At 44.0% G+C, this 26,563-nt stretch overlaps 1 protein-coding gene across 23 annotated transcripts in view; it reads right to left on the reverse strand.

Moving 5' to 3' along the window:
* Positions 1–7,270: 7,270 nt before the first annotated feature.
* Positions 7,271–26,563, reverse strand: part of DGKD (diacylglycerol kinase delta) — a 1,053,390-nt gene continuing 1,034,097 nt past the window's right edge. For 17 of the 23 annotated variants that reach the window (XM_086943829.1, XM_086943836.1, XM_086943828.1 and 14 more), the window contains 2 exons: positions 22,624–22,754; positions 7,271–12,178 (listed from right to left, as the gene is read on the reverse strand). In XM_086943829.1, the coding sequence (XP_086799955.1) occupies positions 12,089–12,178; positions 22,624–22,754 (221 nt within the window). In that variant the 3' untranslated portion in view covers positions 7,271–12,088. The remainder of the gene's footprint in view (positions 12,179–22,623; positions 22,755–26,563) is intronic. The other 6 variants (XM_086943840.1, XM_086943827.1, XM_086943826.1 and 3 more) reach the window with 1 other exon arrangement.

Raw genomic sequence — 26,563 nt, forward strand, 5'->3', positions numbered from 1 at the left:
GGCTTTGGTTTTTGGCTCGAGGTGCTTGCTGAGCAGTGGCTTGAGCCCCGAAATTTTCGGTTCGACGGCCTTCTTCGCTTGGAGGCCCTTGGCCTTGTCGCCATGTTGCGTCAACGTCGACGAGGAGGCGTGTTTGCCAGATGAGCTGTGCTTCGACGCTCCAGTCTTCGAGGCGAGAGGCACTTTCGGCGCCGAAGGGGTGTCGACAGTCTTGGATTGGGCTGGCGTCGACGTCGAACCGCCCACCATTTTAAGTAGTTTTGGTTTCGATTTCGGCTCCGTTGGTTTCGGTTTAGAGGAATCGACCGATGGCTCCTTGGATGTGTTCTTAGCCTGGCTTGGACGCGGGGCTATAGAACGTGCAGGAAGATCTTGGCTAAGGCCTTTTGGCGATGCCTCGACCTGAGCCGTAGGAAGCGTAATGTCAGTAACAGGCCCCGCTACTGCGGTTGGGCCTGGCTCATCACTGGAGTCGTCATCGACGGCTCCGAATGCCCCTTCGTCGTCCCCTACCTCGACGATGTCTTCTTCGTGGACGTACTCTTCAGCTTGCTCGTCCACCTCGAAGTTGGAGTCAAGCTCCAACGCTGGTTCCGACTGCTCTTCAGGAACCTCTTCTTCTTCGTCTTCTTCATCTTCGACGCCTTCTTCGTCACCGGCCTCGAAGATGTTGACTGGCTCGGGCGCCGACTGTTGCGCCGACTGCCTCGCTGCGTGCCGAAGTTTAAGCGTCTTCTTGGAGCGGAACTTCGAGCAGGCCATACATCTGGCCTCGTCGTGGTTGGGTGACAAACATTTATTGCACACAGGGTGCACATCTATGTGGGGGTATTTTGAATTACAGACGGGGCATCGTTTAAACGGGCTCCGATCCATCGTCGTCGTAGTCTGGGCCTGTGGTGTCGAAGCGAGAAAACAGCTTAAGACGTCCGGTTTGAAGAAACTGGAAGGAACAGGCTACGAACGAGACAATAACGACGCTTTGAAGGCCTTTTGGCCTTAGGAAAGAGTTAATACAAAGTTTCCGAACTAGAGTCGAGAAAGTACATCCGAACCCAATGGCGGAAAAAAACAATCTGAGGATGGAGAGGATGCCCATGCGCACTGTAGTCCAGGGGAGGAGCCACCTATCTCGTGATACTTCGAAGACTCTTCCAGGACAACAATGTGCAATCATCCGGACCCAACACTAGGCAGCGATCTATGCACAGATATGAATTCAGCAGCCCACATGCCTCGAACACAAAGTTACCGATACCGAACGAAACGATACCGACGCTGTCGAAAGCCTTTTGGCTTTGTAGAAAGTTTTCCTAACTTGAGCTAAGATAGTAACATCCGAACCCAATGGCGGAAAAAAACAATCTGAGGATGGAGAGGATGCCCATGCGCACTGTAGTCCAGGGGAGGAGCCACCTATCTCGTGATACTTCGAAGACTCTTCCAGGACAACAATGTGCAATCATCCGGACCCAACACTAGGCACCGCTCTATGCACAGATATGAATTCAGCAGCCCACATGCCTTGAACAGGGTCCAGCTACCCCTCCCAAACTTCCACAATTCCTAGCCCTTCAAAATAAGGCTGAGGAACCCACCTAGGACCTAAGGGTGTAGTCAGCACCGGGATAGACGTCAGTAGACTTTGGTCTGGTTCCAGGTCGTCGAGGACAAAAATGGGGCTGGCGGCGTTGGGAGTCTCGGCGCCGGGGCCGGTGTTTGGGAAGGTCGTAGTGATGCGACCAGAGTTTGTCTGGATCCACCACCGGATCCATTGGGGGTATCGGCACGGGCGTAGGAGCCACCGGCATTTAACCCAGTGGAGCCTCCTCTGAACCTCCGAGGCCCAAAGGCGCACTGGGAGGGTCAGGTCATCCAAATATGAGGCACATGGTGTCACAGAATTCTTTAAGCCTGGCGGGGGGCCACTCCGGCTCTTGGAAAGGCAGTGAAGCGCAAAGCCGACTCGGGTGCAGTTTACGCAGAACAAGGCCTAGAGTGTTGAGACTCGTCTGCTACGTCAGAAAGGGAGAAGTTGAAGCACACTTCGACTTCTTGTGTTTCTTATGCCTCTTACCTGAACGACCCGACAATGGGAGGATAAGGACTTCAGACTTCCTCTCGACCGGGACCGAGAACGAGACCTCCAGGGTAAACGGCGTGGAGCTGAGAGCCGGTTCGCAAGCAGCTGCAGGGACCACTCCCTTAAAGACTTCGGAACCATGGCCTGGAAGTCGCGCTCCAGGCACCCGAGACAAATTAAGTGTGGATCCGTCACTGACATGGCAGGCACTGCATGGTTTGAATCCAGAAGTCTTTTTCGACACTGTGGAAAAACCTACACCATAAATTGTTGACAAAACGTTAAGAAAAGCCTGTCAAAAAGTAACAGAGGGTAGATCTCTTCACAGATCTGCACTAGCTGAGCGCAGAACGAAAAGAACTGACATCAGGGTGCAAAGGTGGTGCCTATATGGGTGATGAGGATGTCACTTTTGGTGCGGATGACGCCTTTGACGTCATGCAGAGCTGACTGATGCCACCTACTGGCGCACAAGGGTATTGCTCATGCAAAAGTATTCCCGATCCAGCCTGACGCCTGGGAAATTCTAAGGTAAGAAATCTGCAGCTACAGGTCCCTATCAGATATTCTGTTTGTTCAGGGCACAGGATCAAGGCAAAGAGAGGTATTTTTTGGCGAGTTATATTTTTGTCAAGTCTGGAACAGCTGCTATCACCAAAACTGGAGTCTTAAATAATGGCAATCCAATACACAAGAAACAATGGCAGAGTAGAATGCCGGCCTTCCAGCTCGCCTTCCAAAATAAAAAGAATATCTTCATCATCAGGCTCCTACTGCTACACCGTGTTAAATTTGAATAAAATTGCGAGCATAAAATTCATATAAACCAGCGACTCATCAATAGCAGATCACAACAGAATAGTAATTGGTTTATTGCTGGAGGAAATGTGCCCATTAGAAGGCTCATTTTTACTTGCACATTGTGTACCCTCATCCAACTCAAAAGAAAAGAGAATAGGTTAAACAAACTCTGGATTTCTTCATTATAGCCACAAGGATTGTACAAGGTTGTGATTCTAGATTTTCCATGCTGCTTCACCAATACCACGCTAATTCAATATGTACATGAATCAAATGACAGGTTCCAGAAGGGGTGCACTACTGTAAAAATGTAGTTTCTCATTTTCATGTGCAGAGGCTATTACTTAAACAATGTTTTTCCCTTCTCTGCATCCTTACGAGGATGAAGAAAGACTTCATAGATTGGACCTGAGAAGTGCACTAAGTTGTTAGCTATAGGACCAAGGGTGGTGACCAGGTACTTAGGAGAACAAACTTATCTTCTGTAACACTTTTTCCGGTGGATACTCTTTCTAACAATAGATTCCTCACCTTGTGAATATTCCCCCAGGCTGCCTCTAGAAACTTAAAAGCAGTAGTCCTGTGCCCGATAGGTGGCATAATTCGTCTCCGCACCATTCCACTCCAAAAGTGATGAGCAGCGTAGAATATAAATGCCACCCAGACACATTGACATCAGTTGCTTTTTAAGGCTTGTCTGCGCCCATCAGCAAATCGGCTTTACCAGTCTTAAGATCTTTAGGTTGGGACCTTTTTGGATGGAGAAAGAGTCCTTTCGACAGGATGGGGAGGTTGAAGGCTAGGTGATGATTGTGTGTTGGAGTATCCACCAAAGAGAGCATTATCGAAGATTGGATACTTCTTATCGCAAATTCCTCACCTTGTGAATAGATACCAAAGTAGTACCTTCCCCAGAGGAGGGTCTGTGGAATGGCTCAAACCAAAAAGTCCTGAAGGACTGAATGAGCAAAATTCCCATCCTGACAGACCTGACTGTAAAGGCAATAGTGCTATGTGAATGTGTGCACTGATGCCCACATAGCAGCCAGGCAGATATCCAGGACAGGCTCGCTGCATGCCAGTGCAGTAGTAGCAGCCTTAGTTTCAGTGGAGTGAGCCCACAATGCTGCAGGTGGCTGCTTCTTGCCTAGCGCATGGCAGAAATATATACAGAGAACAACCAACATAGAAATGGTTCTTTTCTGCTCTGCTTGAGAAGCCCACAAACAGTTAATCCTTGGTATGATCAATGTTGAAACTGAGGGCAACCTTAGGATCCAAACAATGTAGTCTCCTCTTTTGTGGGTACAAAAAAGTTGGGACGAATGATAGCCTGCTGACATAGAAAGGTGTTACTACCTTCGGCAGCCCTCCAGCTCGAGGTCTCAACACCAGTTTATTGAGGAAGAAAGTAGAATAAAGCAACAGCACTGAGAGGGCCTTCATAATCAAACGACGAGCTGACTTCATCGCAACGAGTAGAAACATTTTCAGGGCCAAGAGGTGTAGTAGCTGCACATAGGCTCAAAACTGGTACAAATCAATACATTAAGAACCAAATTAGAATCAAAATGGCATAGATAAGATAGGTTGTGAGCCTTTAAGAAATCTCATCACACCAGAAGATTTAAGGGTGATCCTGCAACCTCAAAAAAGCTGAAGGACCCAACAAATACCCTTTCACAGTGCCCAGTGCAGGTCCTTGCTTGGCCAGTAACAGAACAGGTAACATCACTTCAGGCACCTTTACTTGAAGCAGGTCAAACTGACTGGTGCCATATCAATCCAAAACCTTACCCCAGCACCCATGGTACACCTATTTAGTTGATGGATACCCGGCTGCCAAAATCACATCAACAATTTTGGAAGGAAGATGGAAGACTAGCCTGCCGTCGCTTGATTTCCAAGTATGGAGGTGCAGACTGCAGAGTCCCGGATGCAGGACCCTACCTTCTTGCTGCAACAGAAGATCTTTCTAAAACGGTAACTTGATAGCAGCACAGATGCTTATGGCCAGTAGGTCTGAGTATAACACCATCCTGGCTCAATCCAGAGCAACCAGGATGACCTGTTGTCCACTGGAGGCAGAATGTGCCTTCAAAAGACAGCCTTCTTGGGAACTAAAGTGCCAGCATTGCAAAATTTTTGGTAGTGGCAAAAAGTTTGAGCTAGAGTTCTCTGTGGTAGAGAATGCCCCGTGTCACATGCAGATTTAACTGCCATTTGTGATACGCTAGGCGTTTAGGTTCCGCCAGGTGGTTCACAACCAGAGAAATGCCCAGGTGAGTTAGATACTTCTAGAGGTGGAGAGCCTCCTGCCCATGGTCCCAAGAATGCACGCCACTGTTCTTATTGCAGTACTACATGGCGGGGTGTTGTCTGTGAGTAACTGTATTACCCTCCCCTTGATGAATGGTAGAAAGTCCTTCAAGCCAAGAGGATGATTTGCAGCTCCAACAAATTGATGTGGATGCGAGTTTCAACAGACTAGAATCCTCTGATCTGCACTTCTCCCAAATGGCCACCCCAGTCTAGCAGTGATGCATTTGTGACCACCAAAAGCTGTACGTAGGGTAAGGAGAGGCGTCTGGCACTAGTCCAATCACAGAGTAGCAGCCACCACTGCAGATCTGTTGCCATCTCCTACAAAATCTGGCTGTAATTTATTAGATGCTCCAGGCACCCTGCCCTGTTGGATGATGTTAGAAGTTTCACTATTGTCAGGAGGTGGTCTATCACTGCCAAGGGTGAATTTGCCTTCAACAGCCAGTCGTCCATGTAAGGGAAGACTTTGCACACACTTTCATGCACCTGAAGGCCACTGGTGAGGCCAAAGGGGGGCACCACATAGTGTAAATGCTCCTCGCCCACCAAGAATTGCAGGTAACGCCTGTGAGCCTGCAGGATGGGAATATGGAAACACCAACGCTACCATCCAGTCTCTGGACACCATGGCAGACAAGACCTTGGTCAACATGAGCTTCTAGAATTTGTTCTTCCTCAGAAAGGAGTTGAGAGGGCAAAGACTTAAAATAGGACAATGGCCTCAGTTTTCATATCAGTAAAAGTATGCTAATTCTATAAGCCAGTCCAAAACATCAGAAGCTTTCCATCTCATCCACTACAACTGCAGACACTAATTGCAGGTATGATCGCTAACGTCACAATTCTTGTCCTAACAGCGGATTCACCCTCTGCAACATCTGTGCCTCTTGAACCAACATCAGGTTCCACACTTTGCGCTGTTGCTTTCTCATCGACGCCAGCACCAGCAGAGTAGTTGATGCCTAAATGGTCTCTGACTCTGAGCCTGATGAAGTAACACACGCTGGTTTTGCAACAGGAAGTGAAGGCTCTTTTGGCCAAAGAAGCCATTGAGAAGGTTCAGGTCTTGTACGTGTGAACTGGGTATCTGATAGAAAACTGGATGTTAAGGCTTAGCACCTTCAACTTAGCGCCAAAGAATATTGGGATAAAGTTTAGAGAATGCTTAGCAGTGTAGAAAGAGGCCTATTCAGAAGAAGAGACAGGGGAGTGAAACAGTGGGAAACATGTGAGATATTGATCGACTTGAAAGTGAAAGGTGCTGTAAAATAATTAAGATGACCCTCTGACCGTGCATTACTAAAAAAAAGGAATACAGAAAATACAACCGAACCTCGCGTACACCCACCTTTGGCAATGCTAACTTTTCCCAGAGATAGAATACAATTTTGCACACCTCATAGGGGATGGCCATACTGTTCAGTATATATGACTAAAACCAATAAAAAGAGTACTAAAAACTCTGCATCTCATAACATGCTAAAGTAGAGATTTTGATAAAAATAGTTGAGGCAAAATTATGTTTGAAGGAAAAACCTTTTTAAATTGCTTCAAAGAAGCTCTGTGTTTCACACTGCAAGTGGCAACCTGCCTACACTTTGAAGAGGGAGTAGAGATCCCCTTGCTGGTGGGTACAGTGAGTGACTGCACCTGCATGCAGGGGGGGTTTCAGGGGTTCCATGGGACCCCCTTTTACTCCTTCAGATAGCTGGTCTGGGGGGAGGGGGGCAATGAGAGTGTGCCATCTTTTTGAGGCACAATGTCAGTGGGCCTTCTAAGGGCATGTTTGCCTCTGCACCTGCGTCCACAGTACGGCGTGGGCGCAGAGTCAAAGTGAGGGTGTAGCCCCATACAAATGAGGGAACGTCCTCACACAATAGCGCTGAATGTGCACCAGGGCTATGAGTATTACAAAAGTCGCACAAGCATCTGAAACCCCTTCTGTAATACCAACGTTCTCTGGGAGCACTTTCTGTAATACAGCCCCTGGAGTGTTCTGTTCAGAGTCAACATGGGGATTTTAAACCGGTCACTTCAGGAAAAACAGAAGAAATACACTTATTTATTTCTCTCCTTATTTTTGTACAGTAAAAACAATACGTACAAGGCAAAGCCTACAGTGTAAACACAGTCTTTCATTTTCATCAATGAGGCATAAATAATAACAAAAGAAATTATTTAAATACGGACTAAGACTAAGCAAAATAGAGAAAAGGTTCAATGAGTGCACATGGTATTAGTTGTGTATTTCGGTACACAGTGCAGCCTCCACAAGAAGGTACCTGAAATGAAATCATTGGTTCAACTTCCATCTAGTGGACAGGAAAACAGAATCCCAACTCGGCAGAAGAGCCCCAGAACAAGACACTCCTTGAAAGGTCCCAGCAAATGAATGACAAAGAGTCCCATCCCTATTGGTCCTGGAGCTAGTCATTCTTTGCTGTCTCTGACCAGCTTCGTGATTCACATCCTCTCAAGAGAGCTTAACATTCTGTTTGAACTCTTAGACCTCCATTACACCTCCTGTGGTAGTTCTTATTTGTAGTATTTTCAGTGAATTCTACATTAACCTCTCTAGGCTCCTTTGGAACAGAGAATAACATGCCGAAAATGGGGCAATCTCATCAATTTAGGCTTGCCAACTTCTATTTCCAGTTTACAACTCCTCCAGGTTTGACCTGGAGAATTTGCAACCAGAAAGCAATGCAGGAACACAGCCTGCAGTACCGTTAGCCTTGCAATACTGATTTGAGTGGAAACTAAGTATTCCTTCCAAGTGGGTATTAGGGCATTTATAGGGTAGTCTGCTGCTTGTCCACTCCCTGGTCCACAGTGGATCATAGGTTTCCTATTTCTTTCCTCAACTGCTTGCTTTTCTGCATATTCAGTGAGTTTCTTTTTCTACTGAATTGTACGGAGGTTTGCTTCTCAACTGTGTCTTTGTGGCAGACTCACAGCCAAAGTAATGTTATGGAGGTTGGAGATGCTGTTGGACACTCAGGGGATGAGGTGGAGAGGGTGACTGAGGACTGAACGGGCAGTGCTAGACGAGAAAGATTCAAGGATGTGAGCCTGAGGCAATAGGACCCTGCTGGAGCATACAACCACCAGCCCAAGCATGTAGGGTCAGTACCCTACCTATTAATGTAACTGAAAATTTTCAGCAGTCTAGTTGCTATCGTGGACGTCCTGGCTGCACAAAAACTTAAATAATGTTCAGGTTGTACCTCTTGAATTCTACAGTGGAATTTCTGCCTCATCAATCTTCTTCTGTCAGGGACCTTCATATCTCAGACCGGAGTAATCGGTTTTTGGTCCACTGCAAACTAATATATTTGAATCTCCTCTGCTACTCTCGCACAGGCACTCCTGAAATTCGAGGCTCTACACTGTTCAGGTGTCCTCTACGATTCATGTCTATCAGTGACCCAGACATGAACAATCTGACAGTTTTTAACATTGCAAAATCAGACCTAGCACCCTCTAACGCCGGCCAAGCCTTTTTAGGGCCATATCTAGCGTCTGGCGGACAGGATACTCTGGCAAAAGGTGGCAGATAACCCGTCCTCCGTATTGCCATAGACTATAATGCACTGGTACAGCAGACGGAAAATCTACTATGTTTTGACGGAGAATCCTGTCTGTCAAACTCTAAATAAAACCCTTAGTTCCTAAGCTCTGAAGCCAGCACAGTAAATTAAGGTTCCTTTCTACAAGGAAAGGGATTCCTTGACTTAGCAAGAAGCATGATCGACCTGCTAGCAGGGTGGGAGGTCTTTTCCAGAGAAGGTTTGAGGCTAGCTAGAATTGGTAAGAGAAGCTAGTCTCTCTATTTCTCCCCAGTTTTATAAAATGTACCTACTCAGGCGTCGGAGAGAAACCACTATGGTGCTTATGTACAGTAGTGGCACAGAACCAACTGGCAAAGATCATGCACTGGTATGCTGTTTGTTTTTTTGTAAGGCAGGCACATTAAAATGTGTGCAATGGCACATAAAACCTTTTACCCTATAAAGAACAGTTCAAGTGTTCAAGTTCATACAGACTGAACAGTCTAAATGCAAACAGGGCTCATATGTAAATGAATAGTGCACAGGTACAGAGATACGCTACGAGACAGTAAATGAGTGCATGTGCACTTCTTTATCAATGGTGAGGCAGGATCGGTGTTGGTTTGCTCCTGGGGCTTAGCAAGAATGAATGCATCAGAACTTCTCATAACCACCGTAAAAGGCCCCTGATACTGCTCAATTTTTAAGATGATTCATAAAGTAGCTTACATTTTTTGGATGAAATATTTTACCAGTAAACAAAAGCACAAAATTGTGCTTTCCTAATCATGGACTGATTAAAATGTCGCATGAACATATGCTGTGCCATGGCTTGAGAATGTGCTCTTCGACAAAAGTGCAGCATTTATTGGTATTTGAAAGGGTGTGCTTTCGAGAAGTGTTTACAATTCCCTATTCCAGTCTTTTAGATTTAACATTAACTTGTTTTTCTTGCACTCTAGGTCGTACACGGCATGATGGTCAATTTCAGTGATTAAACTCATGTTGGTCAGTAACTGCTATTGAGAAGAATGGCAATATGGTATAACACTGAGTTGGAGTAAGACCTACAAGATGCCCATTTTAGAGTTTTCTGCATCTTACATTTCTTGCACTGATTGTGTAACTGTGTTTTGACTGCTTTGTATGTAAGAAGTTACATTTTAATTATATACTATTGCATAAATGTGTTTATGGTTTGTAGGCTACTGCCTGACAACCTAATACATGAGTAAAGTGTAGAATGGATCACACTTCCACAATACCATAAAGTCCTGCAAATGCACAAGTTAAAATAAAAAGGAATTATGGAGCACTTTAAAGGACACCATGGCAGCAGAAGCCATCTTTGCCTCACCCTATTTGTTTTCCAGACATTGGAGTCCTATCATGTGTTATACTTTAATACTTTTTGCTTAGATATCTGCTTCTTCTCACAAATATTTTATGTGCTATCCTTAAAAAGCCTGAAAATAACTTTTCACTAAAAGACAAGCACCTTTTATGATCCTGTCTGCTAAAGGGTGTCAGCTGATAGACATGGACAATTACCTCTATTGAGATTAGTGAGAGGAGGGTGGAATATTCCAGGGCCTACCATGCTGGATAGTAAATGAGAAATAAAATACCTATTATAGACCTACTATAGGGCTGAGCTCATGTATCCGGTGACATTTCAACTCATCCCTGCATGGTCAGATAAGTTTGACTAGTAGGACTATCGACAAACACAGTAGGTTTTGAACACCTTTTTACATCCTTCTAAAACCTTCTGATACTGTCCATCTCACATAGGAGAACATAAGCTTCCATCTCTCCTGGTATGACATTTAAAAATTCATCTCTCCTCAGTCACACCAATTTAGATGTAAAGTTCTTCCTTTTCAGAGAAGACTAGATAAGCAATTTCATGTCAATTCACAAAAAAGAGCATGTTTTGAGAATATTATTTCACTGTCGTTGTGTGTAACTTTTATATGATATTGCTTGCTGCTGCAATCTTCAAACATGGAAGAAGGGCAACCTCACATCCCACACCTGACAGGACATTTTTTTCTTATTTAAGCAGGACTTGTGTTCTAGGTTAAAGACTTCTAAGATCATGAGGTTGGCAAGGAAAGCAACGGAGGCTGATTAATGCTACCTCAATATTTTTGCCCATTTTAGACTTCTAAGACTCTTATATTTTACAATCCTATATCAAAATTATTGATCGGCAGCACATGTAGGTGGCAAATCCAGATAAAATAAAATCCAGAGCTACCAACTCCAACTTATGAAATTCACAACACACTGGGCGAACCAGAAGAGATACAGCAACACAAGGTCTCAATTTAAGAAGGGAACAATGAAAAGGAAGTATACACTAGTGTTCAAGTAAACACAAGAAAGAACCTTCATTAACCGATAAAAACTGAACTGAGACATTTCTTACTCTTTCTACAAAAGTAAAACTGGGATGGCAAAATGTGGTTACTCACAACACCACGACAGAATGACTCTGTCCAGCCTTAATTATTGAAAGAAAGGAACCGTACCAAGTGAAGTCCTGGCTATTCTACAGTTCCAATGATATTCCATCCACCTGAAATGAATATTTGTTCTTTGAACACCGGTGTTTCGGCAGCCTGCTTTGCTGATTTCTAACCCCATCTACCTTATCATTTTCTCATTAGTCATTTCCTCATGACGAAATGTGGAGATTTGCAGTCATACTTTCTGTACAAAATAGGTTTTCATTGAAAGAAATTGTCTGAGTTAACGTTCCACTTCTGTCAAATATGCAGCACCTGTGTAGATACACCAGTTTCCACCTGACAATATGCAGCAATCACTGGTTAAGGAGAGCCACTTATGAACAAATGTCCTTGAAACATCATTAGAAGAACGAGGTGAATAAATGGGTGTGTGCTTAAGAGCACATGGAGTGTAATAAAAGTCCTGTGTAGTTCTTGAAACACTTATGACCAGTTACAAACGCATTATCAAGGCATCATAGCTGATGGACGAACACTAGCTACAATAATCAACAGAACCAGAGTCCACTTGTTGTATATGGCTGTCTGATGCAGTTATTCCCTCATTAAGAAGTTATTTGCAGTGATCCTTCAAATAAAGGAACCAGTGTATGAATTTGGACAACTTCATAAGGTCAAGAGATCTGTCTTGGTAACTGTTCAGACAAGATGCCAACTCGCCACGGGTGATATGTAGACGCCGCTCTCATCACAGAGATTCATCACTGCATGGGCATATTGTTGAATGTTGTATGGGATTCACGGCAGAGTTTGAGAGGAGGACCTGAAGATGCAAGAGGTAAAAACAGAAGCTATGCCTCGCTGACAGGAGGATTCCGGTTCAGATCCTTGACGCCGTGTAAAATTCTTTTCATGTGACCTACTTTGGTCACCCCCAAGTCCTAAAAAAAAAACCAGAAAAACAGTTAGACATTATAAACAAACAACATGCTACTTACCTTCAGTAATGTTCTTTCTGATGGATGATGCAGTTCTTACACATCCATTACTTAGGCCTCTACCCAGGAGCAAGACTGGGAGGCAGACATTTTTTCCACCAATTTCAAGTCACTAGTGCCAGGTGGGGCTGAACAGCGTTGGCTGTGAAGCCACAGAACCCCATCAGAAATTATGCTGAGAGAGTATAAAAGTCAGCTCAGAGATTTGTTTCATGAGTTCTGCTTGTTTAATCTTCAACCCCCCTACAGGCTAGTAGTGTAGAAGAGGGAGCCAAAAGAAATAAAAACAGGAAAGAATCATTTTAAAAACATGAGAGTGCAGGGGGGAGGGAAGTAAGGAATCTGCTGAGGTGGATCCATTCATCAAAAAAATAAAAATATTCAAGCCACAAAAGTTCTTCTTTTAAAGGATCTTCACTCCCACAGAATCCTTCTTAATCTACTGACAAAACATCCCTGAAGGAAGAGGGCTGACAGTATGCACACCTGAAGCTATAGTAGAAAGGACTTAAGTACTGCCCTGTTAAATTTATCATGCTCCCTTTTGCCCTCACCTAATTAATAGGGTTCAGCAAACAAATAAATAGATGCATAGTATTGTACTGAAAGATCTTTCGAACTGGGACAGTACAGCAAAGACAAAGATGTCCCAACCCCTCAGTAGAGTAAATCTGAAGCCCATCTGGAAAGGATTTGCCTACTAGCTCATGACAATGTCTCACTGTGAAAAAAATGCATCTAGAGATGATTTATTCCCTGGCTCTTTTACATCAAAACCTACGACAAAGGCAATCTCTTTTGAATACAGTGGGTAAGTGCCCCCAAGGATATAGCCTATGTAACTCCTGGTACATGACAGGGGCAAGCTGAGGAAAGAAAGCAAGCAATTAATTTACCACCACATGAACAGAGGTCTAACCCTTTAGTAAAAATGGTAGCTCCCTGGAATTCATGTATTTCTACTGTGGGAATTTGAGCGAGCAATGCAGGTTACATTGTCTGTTTGTACTGGTTGCAAAGATATTGATCTCTGGTATTTCCCAGGTCAGGAATGTCGGGTCAACCACTTCCTGTACGAGAGTTTACACATTTGATTGGTGCACAACACATCATACTGACGATGTCTGCTATTGTGCTCGAATATATGACGAAATTCCGCATACAATCATCCCGCATACCATCATCCCGCATTTTTCATCCCGCATATACTATAAGGCCGCAAACTAAAAGAACTAAAACTTTTAGAACGAATATGCCTTTAGCACGCATGCCTTTACAACGTAAAAGCATGCATGTTAAAGGTATACTCATTGTAAAAGTTTTAAAGGTAAGTGAAAGTACACTACCCTACCATACACTACCAAACACTACCCTACACTACAGTCCTTTTACTACATTTACACTACCTAGCACGACCCCCCAACACTACCATTAGGCACTTTACTTCCCTACACAAACACTACAACAGTACCTTAATACACTACCCCCAGCATGACCCTACACAACACTACACTACTACACTAAACCACTACACCCCAGCATTACCCTACACTACACAAACACTTCACCACTACCCTAAAACACTACCCCCAGCATGACCCTACACTACGCAAACACTACAACACTACCCTAAACCCTAAAACACTACCACCAGCATGACCCTACACTACGCAAACACTACAACACAACCCTAAACCCTAAAACACTACCCCCAGCATGACCCTACACTACACAAACCCTACAACACTACCCTAAACCCTAAAACACTACCCCCAGCATGACCCTACATTACGCAAACACTACAACACAACCCTAAAACAATACCCCCAGCATGACCCTACACTACGCAAACACTACAACACAACCCTAAATCCTAAAACACTACCCCCAGCATGACCCTACACTACGCAAACACTACAACACTACCCTAAACCCTAAAACACTACCCCCAGCATGACCCTACATTACGCAAACACTACAACACTACCCTAAACCCTAAAACACTACCCCCAGCATGACCCTACATTACGCAAACACTACAACACTACCCTAAACCCTAAAACACTACCCCCAGCATGACCTTACACTACGCAAACACTACAACACTACCCTAAACCCTAAAACACTACCCCCAGCATGACCCTACACTACGCAAACACTACAACACTACCCTACCCCCTAAAACACTACCCCCAACCCCTATTACACTTTCCCCAGCACGACCCTACACTAAACAACCACCACAACTCAACACTACACTAACACTACACAATCACTACCCCAGCACGACCCCCATCGTTAAAAATTAACCCAAACCCACTTACCTCTCTCATCGTCGTGGTTTACAACGCAAATACATTTACCATCCATGCCTTTACAACGTAATTCGTTGTAAAGGCATGCGTGATAAAAGCACATGCGTTATAAAAAAATGCGGTATAATGGTATGCGGGCTGAAAGCAATTGCAGGAATATAGTATGCGGGCTAATGGTATGCGGGATAAAAAATGCGGGATAAGGGTCGATTACCATTGTGCTCACCTTCCCCCAATAAATCATCGGCTGGCAGACTAAACTGTTTGTCTTTGGCCTAAACCCAGACCTCCTCACAGTAGTTTTGCACAACACCCCTTTTTTTCATCAGGAAAAACATAGCTTAGATGTTGTCTGTTAGCAATCCGCTTTCCTTACAGCTGAGGGAGAAAGCCCTATATGGCTAATTTGAAAATCCTCTCATCCACAAAATATATGTAAAAATCCATTCTTCCAGGAGCCATAGAATATTTGAATATAAATTCTCCCAGTTAGACCACACTGTGGCTCAAAAGAGACACCTGAGTGAACTGTCAAATGTGGGCATGGAAGTCTGAAAGAATGGCCTGTTAAGAGTCTGGATGGCACTAACCACTACTGAATGCATGCAATGTGCTAGAATTAGGCCATATTAAGTGTTCCAACTGATCAGAGTGCCAATTCAAGTTTTGATGCAGAGATCATGGCTGTGGCACTAGGACAATACAAAATGCAATCAGTCAAAGAAGGTCAGGAGAGATCTTACAGGCACACTCTCATGAATTTAAATACTGATAAACGAATTCTGATCAACCTAGGGCAATCAGGGTTTTCCATTGAGAAGGCCAAAATGAGTTTTGCCTCTCTTTCTCTGATCCCCTTTTGGGTGCGTAGGAGCACAAGGATCACATGGTAGCGAAGCCTGTGATTTACAGAGGCATAAGACACAGTTGGAATACAGATTTGTCACCAACATCTGTTTGTGACAGGATCTGGATGGCTTAAAGCACAAAGATCTAAAAGACAGTCTCCTTAAAAGATGAGAAAAATGATAGAAAAAAAATGAGGACAAAGAATACATAGCGGCACTGGATTATGCGCCTATCAGAGAACAGAATTAAATAGTTACTTACCTGTAGGAATAATTTTGAAGCGTGAACACATTTCAGGATTCATACGCTATGCCTAATTTTGCCATCTAACAGTTGGGTTCAGAAAGACCTCTGGTGTAGACCAGTAGGTACATCTACCCCTCCCCCATGAAGTTAGATGCACTCTAAAGCCCTTGTTCATGGTCTTCTTTAGATTTCTTTCACCTTTGGGAATCAGACTTACATTTAGGGATTCATAACTTGTACGTGTACTTAAGCTATCTTTGCCTTATTTGAGAAAAAACACACATCTTATAGGGCAGGGGGTGAAGAGTACTGCTGAATTGCTCTCCTGGACAACCTGCAGAATAGGATCAGTGGTATATGAGAGGCTATAATGCACAGTAGTTTCATGCCTGTTCTCACTGTCAAAGAGAGTGTCCCTTCTGGTAGAGGCACACTTGTTAAGACCCACAACCTGGACATATTTTCTGTGCTTGTTGTTCATCAATATATGAAACGAGGTCTTGTTGTCATGTAATCTCCTTCTTTTTTTATGGGTAGGACCTCCTGAAGTGTGGTCATTTTGAAATTTTGGGTGTTTACATATTTGTTGAGGAGTTTCAGATGACTGACCTCAGTTTTTGGTCATGTTTTGGGGAGCAGAAAATATGAGTGCATTTCTTTATTGTGTTCCACATGACAGACCTCCTTTATGGCCTGCTTTTGTGCCAAAACTTCTACTTATTGCCGTAGGAGCTTGAGTTATCTTCCTTTCTATAACCTTTTCCTTAATTTTAGTGATTTGTGTTCCAATTGTATGTCATAACAAGAATTGTATTGAATTTAGTACCCTTTTGTTGAGGTGTTTTTGCCACTCTTGCAGGAAACCTCTTATTTTACCGCCTATTGGTGTTAGCTATTGGGGGTCCCCTTCTTCAAAGTCACTTGAAGGTAGTTGAATCTGTGTTCATTGTTTAAGTGTGGTAAAGGTGCTTGTACCTTTAAACCTAGAATGTTACAGGACTTGTGTTCTATTGTTCTTTTGTACTGTGACTCAGCTGAGTTCGTTTTTGAGTCCGTTGTTGGCTGGTGGAAAGGCAGTACCAACTGTGGTCATCTGTGTCTAAATAGAGTACTTACTTCAACTCTCTACTGACTCCTGGAGGTGTTGTATCACTAGATTGGAGAGGAGTTCCAGTCCCTGGGACACCACAAGATGACTATGTGAATTGTACAAGGATATGTTGGTGTAAGGGGGAGACATCCTTTACCACGAAACCATTACAACGCGGTATGGTTACATTGTAGTTTTGACAACGCAAGTCGTTACATTGACTTGCACTGGAGGGCGCTCTAGACTGAGGAATAGTGTGAATTACTATTCCAGCACCTTCCCTACTGTACGTAGACTGGAGTTGGAATAGTAATTCACACTATTCCTAAGTCCAGCACCCTCCAGCGCAAGTCGATGTAACGACTTGCGTTGTCAAGATCGCGGAGTAACATACTGCGTTGCGATAGTATGCGTTGTATCATCATACATCCGGTGTAAGGAACTACCACAAGGGGTAAGATGGTTTCTATGTGTTTTCATACACAGAACAACCCCAGCATATTCATAGAACTGATTACAGGCATAATTGGAGATGCAGAGTTGCGTTGCAGGGAGCCTTCAGAAATGTAGACTTATGCACATAATTAAAACAAGGAGGACTTGCCCAATGGTCATAGTAGCTTGTTCTACTGGTACCGATTGCACTTCAACCGTTTACTGACTCCTGGAAGTGTATCATAAGAAAGGTCAGACTTGATTCTCTGGGAGTCAGACTCCTGCCTCATGCTCTCTTTCAAAAGGGCTTCCTTTGTGGTTGTTGGAACAGCCATCATGTGCCAGATCCCTGGGACAGGGTGAGTTGTGTTATCAGTATTTGTGTTCTATGAGCATGGAAAGATCCATGCTGCCACTCGCCCTACTTGTATGGACTGTACCTCTTTTGAAGGTACCCCTGAATTGCACGGCACCCATGGCCTTGGCTGTGTAATTCTCCTTCCTGATATGTTGAAGCATCTCATCCACTTCTGTCCTAAACAGGTTCTCTTTAGTGAAGGGTATATTAATTATGGAGGCTACCACCTTCTGTTTAAACCCCAAAACCTTGATCCAGACATGCCTCCTGAGTGTGGAACCCACGGACATCGGTCTGTGTCGGATTTCTGCAGAGCTTAAAGCAGATTTGAGGCATGTGTTTGCTATTGTTTTGCCTACCTGAATGATTCTTTTTACTCTTTTCCTATACTGATCTGGTAGGTGCAGTTCTTTCATTCTGTCCGACTGTTAGTGTCTGTAGTGGATTAGAAGGGCATTTGAATTAGCTATCCTCCACTATGAGGCCACTGATCTATTTTTCCGCTTACTGTGTCAATTCTTTTGCTCTAAACAGGGGACCTTCTGAATGCAAACGATCAGGAAGAGAATTCCAAAAGGTCTGTGCCTGAACAGAAAAGCTCCAACCACCCAGACATTTCTTCAGATATCTGGGGGTCTCTAAGAGATTGGCATTGGATGATCTTAGGATACAAGAAGGGGTATACTTCCTAATTTTATTTGATAGGAACCGGGAAGCCAGTTCTTTTGTGTCATTAGAGGTAGTGCAACAGGTCTTAAAGTGCATCTTCTACAGAACGGAAAGCCAATAGAGGTGTAACATAGGACTTATAAGGCAGTCTGCAAATGAGACCTCACTTGTGCCACTTTTAAGATTTTTAATAGTGCTGTTTGGAAGGCCAACATAGATTGAGTTAGAATAATTTAGCCTGGATAGAATAGTGGCTATTATTAATGTTTTGAGGCTTCATTGGAGAGGACGGCAAATCATTTCCTGAAGATTTTCAAAAGGAAAATGCACTGAGAGACAACCACTCCAATATGGGTTGACATAGTAAGCCCACCATCTATCATTACCTGAGGCTATTTGCTGATGCCTTTGGCAAGGGCGGATCTCCCATCTCAGAGGGCCAATAACAACTATTCCAGAGATGTATCCTGTTGTTTAATATCAAAATCTTCGTTTTATCTGATTTTAGCTTTAGCTGGTTATCCCCCACCCATCCTCAGATAAATCTCAGGATGTTTTGGCTTTCCTGCTGTGCAGTCATTTTGTTATCTAGGTGGAGGAGAAGTTGGATGTCTTCCGCATGGTTGTACAATCTGCATCCCCTTGATGTTAGCACTTTTATTAGGGGTCTGGACAGGAGGTGGATTGGGATGACCCCTGAGGGACTCTGCCAGTTACAGACAAGGGAGTTGTAGTATAGGGTGCCAGTAAAACTGCCTGGACACAATCTTGCCCAAAAGACTACAGCAAGCTCAGAGCCAAGAACTTGAACAGTAAACGGGTTGACAAAGATATTTTGGTCCACTGTGTAGAAGGCAGTGGATAGATCCAGAAGCACAAGGATGGAGCTAAACCCTTCATCACTGTTGAGCCTCATATCGTCCATTGCTGCCACAATCACTGATTCTGTGCTGTGAGCAGGACAAAAGCCTGCTCGCAGTGTACTGAGATACTCAGAATTTAGTAAATGCTCACAAATTTCCTGCTCCACAAGAGCCTCCAGAATTTTTGAAGAATAAGGCAAAAGGGAACTTTGTGGATAGTTTTTTTAAGACCCTTATGTTTTAGCAGTGGAATAACCCTAGAGTTTTAAAAGGTTTCAGGGACAGATCCCTGCGTGAGAGATTTATTTAACCACATGCGTGCGGGCGGAATTCCGCTCGTACGCTGAGTTTTTTAAAACCGCATGTTACGTGACGAGCTGGGCTCGTCATCAGCGTGCGAGCGGGCTACGCCATGACGAGCCCAGCTCGTCATCAGCGTAGAAGGGGTTAATAGATTTAGAAGCAGAGCACCTATGACCTCTTCTACATTTATCATTGTAGCGGGGTGCAAAAGATCTGTTGCTGAGCGTGATTTACCCCATTTAATTAATTTCTGATGGCAGCCTTTGTCAAGAAGATTGTTAAACTGGAGAAGTTGCCAAACATTATTGTCTTCTGCCAATGTTTGTGAATCCTCTGTACTTTTTGTAATACTCCATTATATTTAAGAAGAAAGCATAGGGCGATGTAATGTCTGTCACAGTAGTAATGTCTCAATTAGGAAGCTTGCTTCTGCCTCCTGCTCAAACCATTATACATGGAGAGGACATCAGGTGGTGACGGGAAGCATATGCCTTGAATCATTCTATGTACCAAATAATGTCCTGTGCTGTCAGCAACAGTTTCCTCAGAGTTCCTCTACTTTGAAGAATCTCTCCTGTTCCTCCTCTTGGGAAACAGGTGTTAAAGGGGGGTTCAAGTTGTTGCTGCTCTTGTTCCTACTTTGGTTCCCTTGTTATTTGTTTAGGGTTTCAGAATCCCTTAATGCATTCCTTCGAAATTCATTTTTCTCTGCAGTACTGCTGCTATTTGGCTTCAAGCCTGTGTCTGTTCATTTTTCTCTGCAGTACTGCTGCTATTTGGCTTCAAGCATGTGTCTGTTCTTTCGGACATCAATCAACATTGTTTCTGCGTCACTCATTGGATCTCCCCTCCTTTTCACGATTGATAGGGCTGACTTCGTCTCCTGGTCTTTTACTCAAGTCACAATCACTTTTGGTGTCAAGCCCATTAGAGAATGTGAGCCCTATGTTCTAGATCTGTGGGGCTCCTTATCGTGTACTCTCACTTCAAATACCTTCTATTTCAGTGACAAGGAGGTTTTAGGGGATTTTGACCTCAATGATTCAATTTAGTACTTTTGCAGCTTGTCTGCCTGATGGCACTATGATTTTCAAATCTTCGATATACGACCTGTGATCTGCCTTGAGCAACTTTGGGGTCTTCGACTTGTTTGTCGCTGGAGAGTTCGAAGTCCTTCAGCAACTAACTGATTGGAGTGTAATGACAATGCAATGGCATAATTTGTCCACTTTTGTTTTTCTTTTACCTTAAGTGTTCAGGGAATAAACTCTGTACATGATTGTCGACACTCCATCTGATGGTCCTTAGTCAGACACAAATTGCACATGTGCTTGTTCATCTGTGCTACCTTGTGATAGCACAAGGGGCAAATTCTAAAAGGAGTGTTTTCCATCCCTTCAAGACCTAAATGGGGTTCCCACTCCTAACACCACCCCACAAGTGTCCAATTTCTGACCACATAGTTGCAGCCCACTAGAAAAACCTGTGTTTTTCAGGTCCTCTTCGGTGTTTTCTCTCTCTGTAGTTGTTCCTCGACATTGATGGTATTTTGCAGTGCTTATTCTGTGGTTTCCTCGAAAACTTTGGTGCTTTTGACCTAGAGCTGTGGACCTTGGTTCCATACCCAATGCCGGAAAAAAGAAACTGAAGATGAAGACTATGAACAGGGGCTTCGGGGGAGCATCTGCAGTCACAGGGAGGGGTTGACCCACCTATTGTGCTACAAATAGAAGGAAAAAAAGACTTTTCAAACCCAACCACTATATGGTGGGATAATGCACACCATAAACGTGAGGGAAGATTCACAGAAGGTACTAATGTCACGAGCTCCGTAGCGCATTACATACACTACTGACATCACTTCTGGTGGAGTTCAATGCCACCTGGTGTTGGTGACTTAATATTGCTGAAAAAGAATCCTAGCTCCAGCAGTGGCCTGTGCAGGTAAGAGCGGTGGGGCCGGTTTGGAGGGGTTTTGACAGCCGACCACGAGGGAAAAATAAATAAATAATTAATTTTCACTTGTCGTCGTCTGTCGAAATCCCCCACACCTGGCCCCACCGCTCTTACCTGCATCTGCTGTCTAGCTCCAGTCTTCTGCATGTGAAGAGGGTTAAGTAAAAGAACCTGCAGGAGTAAGACAGTCATTGGAAGCAAGCATTTCTGCTAGTCTGTCAATCAAACATTTGCAGCAAGTAGTCCCTGCGTCAACCGTTTCCTTGAACACAGGCCAGAATATTTCTCATAAGTAGCAAAATCACTAAATATTAAGGAAGGATTCTAAAAGAGCTAAAGTAAATAGGATTAACACAGTCCACTTTGAAATCACTAAGGATCTAACAATAGTCAACAAAGTACTCATATGGCACTGTGCATAACTTGAACAGGAATAGGAGGAGGCAGCATACAACTGATACATATTAAACATGCAGTAACAAACTGAACTTTAGCAAAGAGGCATACACACATGAGCAAGAGACACATTCTTGAATACAATCAGATCACAACAACGTAGACAAAGATTTGGTAACAAAGGCAGGCTGAACATCAGAGGCATGAAGAAGCAGCATGTGTAGTACGGAGTTCAAACACAAGAACAGGCAGGTTTCATGAAGCCAAATACAACAGCAAGCAAATGGTAAAGCCCTGAACGTGAATAACTATAGACAAGGACAAGCCAGACTCACATCTTACAGACATGCAACTTGTGCAACATGAAATGATAACCGTTGTAGGTTAGCATATGATTTGATGAGGCATACAGAAAGATATTCACTTACATTGTGCTCCCTCTCTTCCTTATTGATCTAGCATGGCAGTTCCCTTCTAGTATGCCCTGCCCCCACCCTCCACGTTATGATATTGCACCATTTATCGGAATATCTATCAGTACTGCTTCTTTTAACAATAATTCAAGTGTTTAAACCAATCTCAGACATGCTTCAATGAGCTATGTTCTGAATACCAATTTCTGTTTAGGAACATTACAGGTACTTGAAGGAAGAAGAAGGAGAAGCCAAATACATTCCCTTTAAGCAAAATGAGTGTTGGTTCATCATATTCACCCAGCTTACAGCACTGCCTCTTTCTTATCACTCCAGCATCCTTGCCATGTTTATCATTCAACGGAAGAAAGGGAATGAGCACAAATAAGTGAAAATAGAAGACACCTTAATAAAGAGCAGCCCATGAAAGAACAGCCCTTCAAAGAAGACAGGCAAACACTGTAGTAGATACTAAAAAAAGTAACTGGAAAGTACCTTGAGGTCCCTTCGCTCGAGATGAAGGAGCTCGGAGCCCTGAATGTCGTTTCGGATGAAGATATCTTTGTACTCACACAGACTGAGGCGCTCAAGCCATGCCGCCACCTCCTCCGTTCCCCAGAGGTGAACTGCCAGAGATGGAAAAGCAGGAGTGCATTGAATACCTGGTTCCCAAAGCAGAGAGAAAGTGCAACACCCATAGAACCAGCAATCCCAGCAGAGAGCCGAAGACCATCCTAAATGAGTAGAGACAAGTTCTCGAAATGCCACAGGCAAGTCATCAGGAGCAATTACAAAACCAGAGGAAAGCAAAGCTGACTCCCAAACTCTCAGGAGAGAGAGTAGGAGGACACAACTTTCACCCACAAGTGAGCTAGTAACCACATATACACAGAGGAAGCAGAACACCTCACAAACACACATAACAGAGGATACTGAGTGCTCAGGAATGCACTGGAGGTGCAGTTGGACAAACACAAACATTACAAAGGGGGCTAACATACCCACAAGAGAGATAGAGCAACGTGCACCTAAATAAGAGATAAAAGACATACAAACCATAAATGAGGCAAATCACAACCAGCATTTAGTTGAATCATTGATCCATTTTTGCATGCTTGATCTCAGGAGATAGGAGCTAAGACTATCAGCAGGATTAGACACAGTGATCAGTTCTTTACATGTACATTCTTGTAACACTCCCTCAAAAGAACCATGGCTGCTCACAATCACCAGGACCATGATGTTTCCAATTCCTGTGCTCTATTTCATAAGCCACTGTATCCTGGTATTTATAGTGCAATTAGTTTTATGTTCCCCAACACTGGAAAACCAAAATGTACCTGACAATTAAAAAAAGATACTTCACTTCGGTATTGCTATTGATGGTTAATCTAACCACACATTCCTCACCTTTTGAATATTCTCAAGGTGTCAGACTGGATCTGGAAAATCTTTAGCAGTACCTCTGCACGCCTTTAGGTGGTGTTGTGCAGCTCCGATCTCCCAGATGGCCACCTAGAAGCGATCCATCAGTCACCACTGTTAGCTCTGGGTGCGGTAGGGAGACGGGTTTGCTTCTCACCTAATCGCAGTCCACCAGCTACCACTACAGAGCTTGTGCAGTATATTGACATAGTTGGGCAGATTTCCCTGATGCTATTCCTACTGGGATTTCAGATCCCACTGCACAGCCCGCATATGCCATCTGGCATGCTTTACATGCAGGTCAGACGACCCATTAGAATCATAGCCTGAATATCCTGGACTCGCCACTTCGGAAGACAGGCAGGGTACTACACTGTGCCCAGAATGGCTCTGATGAAAGGGAGCATCTGAGAGGGAGTCAGGTGTGACTTAATCCCAGCGAATGTGGGAGGTGTGCCGTAGTATGAAGGTGGAGGATGACTGCCTGTGGTAGCCTGCCTTCAACAGCCAGTCGTCGAGGTAGGGGAAGACTGGAAGCCCAGACCTCAGCAGATGGGCTTCAACCACAGCCATCACTTTCATTAATACCCGAGGGGTGATGATAAAGCTAAAGGGGAGCACAGCAAAATATAAGTACTTGTGGTCTACACTGAACAGCAGGTAACGTCTGTGGGCCGGCAGGATGGCATATGGAAATATGCGTCCTTAATAAAAAGTTGCCTACCTTTGGTAACGCCTTATTTGGTAAAAACTCTGTCTAACCGCAGATTCCTTACCATAGAATTATCCCTAGGCATCAGACTGGATCTGTAAGTTTTTCATGAGCCGAACCTCTGCGCTCCGGTAGGTGGCATTGTTCAGATCAGTGTGACATCATCCGCGCCGGAAGCGACGTGTGTGGTGCCTACATACATGCCAACCCAGTACGCAGAGGCCAGTTTCTTTTCGGGACTTTCCATGCCAGGACTGCATAGCCACGAAGAAAAATGACCACTGGTGTGGAAAACTAGAGCCCAGAAGGGGAAAGCCCTGTGCCAAGAAATCCATTTGCAGAGTGGGGAGGATGGTTGTGTCGCTAAGGAATCTGTGGCTAGAAAGTGTCTCTACGAGATAAGGCGCTACTAAAGGTAAGTGACTTGTTCATTTGATAACGACTTCCAGCTGCAGATTCCTTACCTTAGGATACCCTAGCAATACCTTGCTGAGGTGGGTCTGCAAAATAAATTCACACTAAAAAGTAATGGAGGACCGAACAGGCAAAGTGCCTGTCCCGACGGACCTGACTGCCAGGCAGTAGTGTTTTGCGAATATGTGCAGAGAAGCCCACGTTGCTGCCTGGCAAATGTCCAGGACTGGGGCCTGCATGATAACGCAGTAGTCGCAGCCTTGGCTCTTGTGAAATGAGCAAGCAGGTCCTCAGGGGGTTGCTTCTTGGCCAATGTGTAGCACATTTTAGTGCACAGCATGATCTAGAGGGAGATGGTCCATTTCTGCACAGTCTTTCCCTTCTTCACTCTCACATATCCCATGAAGAGTTGGCCGTCCACCCAAAACTCTTTTGGGCAGTCAAGGTAGATCAACAATGCTCTTTCTGTGTCAGTGAAGTTGCTCCTCTTCATTGGAGGGATGTGGCAAAGCATACAAAAGTAGGCAAGGTGATGGACTGGTCAAAATGAAAGAGATGACAACTTTCAGCGAACAACAAGCTTGTCTGGGTAGATGTTTAGGTATGGAATCTTGGATGACAAAGTAGTTTGTAGCAGTAGCCAGGAAAGAAGAGGGTGCCTTTGGGATTTTGGGCAATGAATTTACCAGTCCCCTGTGAAGTGGAGTGAGCTATTTGCAGCATTGTCTTTAGAAGTCAAGAGACATATGGTTTAGTGATGCCTTACAGCAGTCGAGATCCTGTAGCACTCCCGTCTTTGTTTTGCTAATTGGTTCCTTTGAATTTTAATCCGGTTTAGCGTGCATCACCCTTGCGCGTTCCGTTCCGTGGTCACGCATTACACGTAATCTAAAAGATCCATGTCCCGCACTTTTGCAGTTCATATAGAGTTGCACAGCCGTATATACTTAGTGTCATTAATGATTCACTTACACCAAAGTTTTTCAAAATTTGACCATCTTTTATTTTCATGATTTGTCCAAGTTTCATTGTCACGCCAGGGCCAAGAAATTCATATGAACTTATGCGTATAAGTACTTCATGGTTGCCCATCCAGGCCTACACATGCGCAATGCTCTGAATCTCAAGTCCTCCACATTATACTAGAATTACGTCACACCCAATGCATTTCGGAAAAACCTTCGTCAGGGGTATCTGTAATGTTAAGATATACATGTATGAGTCACTGCTTCTCTAAACACACTTCAAAAATACAATTAATATGCCCATTGTGCATTAGTAATTTTAATAGAAGCCCATTGTATCCCACCTCATCGTTAATATCCCACGCGGCCCGTAATAAACTTAATATGACCCTCAAAACGTGATGAAATCACCCTCTTGTACTAAATCGTCAAAGAATCCACTCAGTACTTATCACAACCTCAAAACATCCCTCCTACTATACCCTCATGTGTCACGTAACTTTACTATATCCCGGTGTGACCCCCATCTTTGTTTATCTAGTTATGTACTTAAGCCATCCGGCTCTTCTTGCCCTCTCAAAACGGCAAAAAGTACATGAGGGTGATTTCATCACGTTATGGGGGTCATATTAAGTTTATTACGGGCCGTGTGGGATATTCACGATGAGGTGGGATACAATGGGCTTCTGTTAAAATTACAAATGCACAATGGGCATATTAATTGTATTTTTGTAGTGTGTTTAGAGAAGCAGTGACTTATACATGTATATCTTAACATTACAGATACCCCTGACGAAGGTTTTTCCGAAATGCATTGGGTGTGACGTAATTCTAGTATAATGTGGAGGACTTGAGATTCAGAGCATTGCGCATTTGTAGGCCTGGATGGGCAACCATGAAGTAATTATACGCATAAGTT

Source organism: Lissotriton vulgaris, chromosome 11 (genome assembly GCF_964263255.1).
Source record: "Lissotriton vulgaris chromosome 11, aLisVul1.2, whole genome shotgun sequence".
Classification (NCBI taxonomy): Eukaryota; Metazoa; Chordata; class Amphibia; order Caudata; family Salamandridae; genus Lissotriton; species Lissotriton vulgaris.